Raw genomic sequence first — 5,867 nt, 5'->3', positions numbered from 1 at the left:
TATTTATTTCCTACTGTAACTCTATGAAGATAGTTTTTCTTTGTAGTCCCATTTTACAGATAATGAAATTGAAGCAAAGAGAGGTGAGTTGATTTAGGTGAAGTTGAGTTGAATTATAATACAAGCCTCATATGTAATTTTACCTTTTCTGGCAGCCACATTAAAAATGAAAAGGTAAAAGATTAAAAAGGAAACATGAAAATAATTTTAAGAATATTTTTGTTTAACCCAATATATGCAGAATATTGTTGTTTGAACATGTGGTCAGTAAAAACTTAATGAGATAATTCACGTTCTTTTATATTATACTAATTCTTTGAAATCTGGTGTGTATTTTACTATTAGAGCACATCTCAGTTTGGACTAGCCATATTTCCAGTGCTGGAGAGCCCTAAGTGGCTGGTGGCTGCTGTATCCAACAGTACAGTGCTGGAGTTCACATTATTAATCGTTAGGGCATTCAGACTAGACTTCATAAAAAGCGTAATTTCAACTTAAATTTTCTTAATGAACACTTCTTTAAAAAATACTGAGTGTATTAAATTACTGTGGCTCTTTGGGACTTTAGATTCGTGTAGGCAGTCAGATAGCACCGGAAAGCCATTTAGTGCCAGCTGATGTCTTCAGCCCACTTCTGGGGTTTCCTGATTTTGTTTTTTTTTGATATTTTAGAGTTTATTCAATTGTTCTCCTTTGAAAGTTATTCAGTTGTTTCTCATTTTTACTGTTATAACATGCTACAATGCATATTCTTTTATATTCCTCTTTTTGTAATTCTCTGGGAAAGCTTTCTAGAAATGTAATTCCTGGTTGTAGGGTATATGCATTTAATATTTTGACACTGCCAAGTTGCCCTCCAAAAAAGCTGTACCAATTTAAATTTCTACCAACAGTATTTTACTGTTTTAATTTGCATTTCCCTATTGATGCAGTTGAGCATCTTTTTATGTGCTTATTCATTTTTGTGTGTGTGTGAATTGTTTATATACTTTCCTGAATTTTTCATTGGGTTGTTTATTATGTGATCATTAAATTATAAGAGCTTTTTATATTTTATATATCCTGTGAGGAAGAAAACTGCAGCCCCTACCAAGTGACAGATAAGAACTGGCCTGCACCTAGTCCTTAGGTCCAGGTGTTCTCTCCAGATAAACAATCTCAGGGAACACCACCATCAGAACAGGTTATTCTGTGCCTGTGATACACAAAACGTGATCACTCGGTAATCATATCTGAGCACAGATAAAAACAAGAACACCATGCAAATCACAAAAATGACCAAATATCCCTCTTTCCCAGCTAATGTGGGAGCCTGCTGCTGTTTTACCAGTGGAGCTTTTAGCTCCATTCCTGATTCATTTTTATTAGTGATTTGTGCTTGGAAATTTTTTCTTGCTGTGTCACAGAACTTTTTTGAAAATCATCTGGAGCATCATAGTGCTTTCTCTACTCTAGAACCTAGATGCTTGCTACATCCTGCTGTGGTTATTAAGGATCTTAAGGAAAGTTAACTCACTGCACTTATTTTTATAGATCTTAGGGTGTAGAATTGGCTTGAATTAGTAGCAACTAGGAATTTTTTTCATTAAATCTCCGATATAAGCTTGCCATCTTCTGATAAAATATTCCATCAATAAAAAAAAATTTAAGAAAGATCATAAAATAAAAATTCTATTACTTATTGAATTGAGCTGTTAATACTATTACCAACAAGAAACTGTTGGATATAAAACAAAAGGTAGACTGGCGACCTTAGTTTTCAGTGCCATAAAGTCTCAGAGATACTGTTGCCACTCTCCTCGAATGCATTTTTCTCATTTCTGCTTTCCTGTAAGAGGCTGTTCAGACAATATCTTTATCATATTTTAAATTTCATTTCTAAGAAGATACTGATTACCCTGCTTATTTTGTACTGTTCAAAATATGAATTGTGCTCTGAGGAAAATTAGAAGAATATTTTCAAGCAAAAGCACATTTGCTTTTTGCCTCCCCACCCCCAATTCTCATCTGTTAACCTATTAAATATCATTTGCAATGAGAAATCATTAGTTTACATTTTCAGGGGCTGTCATTCAGCCATATGGCCTTTAAATGAGTGCATTTTCTGCATATTGGATTGCATTACTGGACTATCACATGTTTTAGTGGTATGAAAGAATCCAAGCCCAGACAGATAGTTTCTATGTTCATTTCCAGTTATGTCCTTGGAAACAACTTATGTAAACAATTGGCAGATATTTTTAAATGTTTTTCTTTACTTAAAAATAAAAATTTATATTTAATAGAATTGTTCATGGTATCAGTTTAAAATAGTATATTGTATATTTCTGTACTGTAATTTATTATCTTACAAAAGGATTGAATACCAGTAGGTCCTTAGTAAATATTTGTTAAATGAATGAATAAATTAATTTTTCAGTAAAAATACACTATAAATATTGAATTACTTCACAGTAAAAGGCAAAAGGCATATAATAAAATGAGAAAAGAGGAAATTGTATCACTAAACTCCTAATGAGGAAAACTAAGGAAAATGATCTCTAAATGTTGTCTTGAGATCCCTAGCAACCAAGAGAGAACACACATACATAGTTTTGTTGCCTTGTTATTGTAAAGAACATCGAATTACCTCACATAATTGCAAATGGTTTTTTATTCTTCCTCATTAGGAGATGATGTACATCTGGAATGGTTTTCCAGTAGTGTGCAAAAGAAAAGACCTTTCTGAAAATCTGTTGTTAACTATTGAAAAGGCTGAGGCAACTATACAAAATGGAAGTAAGTATGAAAAGTAAAAAAGCCTACAAATCATTACCATTATCACTCTCCTCTCCTATCCCTGCACACATCTGCCCGTGTTAATTTGTGTGCATTATGAGGACGAAAGAGCTTGAGCTGCCGCTGTCTGGGTGATTGCAATCAAGATGAAGGGAGGAATGACACATGCTGTAAACATGGATGAACCTTGGAGACATTAAGCTAAGTGAAAGAAGCCAGTTGTATAATACGACATATAATGTGATTCCATTTATATGAAATATTGATACTAGGTAAATCTATAAAGACAGAGTAGATTAGTGGTTGCCTAGGGATGGGAGAATTAGACAAGGCAGCAGGGAGTGATAGCTAAAGGGTATGGCATTTCTTTCTTGGGGTGACGAAAATGTTGTAAGATTGGTTATGTTAATGGTTGTACAAATTTGTAATATACTCAAAACCAACAAATTGTATATGTTACATGGGTGAATTGTATGGTTTGTGAATTACATCTTAATAAATCTGTTACCAAAAGAAGATGAAGGGAAGAAGGCAGTTGAATTAGAACAGCACAAGGCAAGGGTGTGCTTCTGATTTAGTTTGTGACTCTTTCCATGCCTCCTTTTGCTCTTTAGTGACTGTCATGTTTTTGCAGACACAGAGAATTGTTTTTAAGTTGAAATGTTATCACAATTTAATTTTTTTTACTCAGTACTTTTGGTTGTGCTAGAGGCCCCTTTCTAGTTTATTGGAAGCTACATTTCCTGGAAGCAACTGGCTCGTGAGTAGACGGCAAATCAGGCCACCTGGGCTTATAGTCCCAGCTCTGCAGCTGTGAGACTCAGGGAAACATACCCCATCACTCTGAGCTTCAGGTTTCTTTTAAAATGGGAATGGTGTTGGACCAGGTGACATCCAAATTTTTCTTGTTCTGACGTTTTCTAATTCTGTATCTGAAATAGAAGCTTTCTTTTTTTGATAAACCATGCCATAAATGATAGCTTTGTCCTATTTCTTATCAACCCTTAAATCAGTTAGGTAACATCCCAAAATACTGGTCTTATTCTCTGTAATGTTCTAACCACATAAGTTAAATGAAAACTTCTGTGGTGACAAACATGGTAAAGGGCGTAGAAATTCAGGGAGAGCCAGGGAAAATTATAACAGTTAACTCGTTTTTCTTAAACTGGAAAAAGATGGGCACTGAGGGAGTGCTGGCTCCATACTCAGTATATTCCCTGCCATGAGGGATTAATTTAGTGAATAGGCCTCCAGGGAGAAGACCTCACTTGGGTCATTTTTGTACTTGGAGCTACAGTATGAGGTGGGAATGTTTAATGGAATTTCTCTTTACAAAATTTAATTTAAAAAAATTAAAGTTGATAGGTGTAGGTAAAAAAAAAAAAGTCACTCATATTTTTGCTCCAACAGAATTAATTTACCATTTTTAGGTAATCCATCCTAGCCTTATGTTTATAGTTACAATCACAGTGTATCTGGACATATATTAACCTAGTTTTTCTTTGTTTAATACATCATACACTTTTTTTAAATTGAGATATAATTGACATACAAAACTATATTTGTTACAGTACTATATATTATCTTTAACATAATTGTTCAATATTTGTATACATTGCAAAACGATCACCACAGTAAATCTAGTTAACATCTGTCATCATCCTTAGTTACAAAAATGTTTTTCTTTTGATGAGACCTTTTAAGATTTACTCTTAGCAACTTTTAAATTTGCAATACAGTAGTATTAACTACTGTAGTATAGACATCATGCTATACATTACATCCCCATGACTTGTTTATTTTTTAACTGGAAGTTTGTACCTTTTGATGCCCTTCACCCACTTTGCGCCCCCACCCCAATCTGTTCTCTGTATCTACTGAACATGGATATTTTTTTTCTGCTTAAGATTCTACATATAAGCGAGATCGTACAGTATTTGTCTTTATCTGATTTATTTCATTTAGCGTAATACTCTCAAGGTCCATCTTGTTGTTATATGGCAAGATTTAATTCTTTTTCATGGCCGAATAATATTTGTGTGTGTGCGCGCACGTGTGTGCGTGTGATATTTTCTTTATCCATTGATGGACACTTAGGTTATTTCCGTATCTTGGCTATTATAAATAATGCTCCAATGAACATGGGATACATATGTCTTTTTGATTGAGTGTTTTCCTTTTTTGGGATAGATACTCAGAGTGGAATTGCTGGATCATATGGTACTACTATTTTTACCATAGACTTTTTAATTGTTGCTAAATAGCCCTTGCAATAATTTTAAAAGCTTCACAGCACTCCATTAGAGCTAATTTATTATAATTTAATCAACCTCTTCAGTATTGTTGGGCATTTAGGCTGCTTTCCATATTTAAAATAATTCTAGCTTTAGACTCCTATCAATCAAGAAAAGGAATATTAAAGAATGAAAGCTGAATCAGTGGACTTATCTGCTAATAAAGCCAAGGTTTCAGGCTGGATAGTTAAAGAATCAGTAGAACAAAGAACAATGCTGTATTGAAGCCACAGACCCTCCCCCTATTAGACATCTTGCAAATACAAACTGGTGGTCACAGGGAGACCAGGTGAATGGAATATTCTGCTCCATTATTGAAAAACAGCCTCACACAAAGCTCATCATTGATGGAGGGTGAGTGACATAATCCCCCCATATCTTTGATTTTGCTTTCTGCTGTTTCAGTTACCTGCGGGCAACTACAGTCTGAAAATATTAAGTGGAAAATTTCAGAAATAAAGAATACATAGGTTTTAAGTTGTATGCTGTTTTCTGAATAGCATGATGAAATCATACACTATTTTGCTCCATCCTTCCCAGGATGTGAATTCCTTTGTCTAGTATATCCACCTCACTTCATCTCATCATGTAGGCATTGTATCTCACATCATCACAAGAAGGAAGGTGACTATGGTACAATAAAATATTTAGAGAGGCCACATTCACATAATTTTTATTACAGTATATTATTATAACACTTCTATTTTATTAGTTATTGTTAATCTGTTACTATACCTGATTTATAAATTAATCTTATCACAGGTATGTATATACAGGAAAAAACAGTGTATATAG

General features: G+C 33.9%; 1 protein-coding gene across 1 annotated transcript in view; it reads left to right on the top strand.

Annotated features, from left to right (window-relative positions):
* TTC39B (tetratricopeptide repeat domain 39B) overlaps positions 1–5,867 on the top strand; it is a 137,132-nt gene that overhangs the window by 114,681 nt on the left and 16,584 nt on the right. The window contains 2 exon segments of the mRNA XM_011365359.2: positions 346–483; positions 2,670–2,778. Of these exon segments, the coding sequence (XP_011363661.1) occupies positions 346–483; positions 2,670–2,778 (247 nt within the window).

The sequence above is a fragment of the Pteropus vampyrus genome, unplaced genomic scaffold, assembly GCF_000151845.1.
Source record: "Pteropus vampyrus isolate Shadow unplaced genomic scaffold, Pvam_2.0 Scaffold109, whole genome shotgun sequence".
NCBI classification, from domain to species: Eukaryota; Metazoa; Chordata; class Mammalia; order Chiroptera; family Pteropodidae; genus Pteropus; species Pteropus vampyrus.
This window is presented reverse-complemented; position numbering and strand designations above follow the sequence as displayed.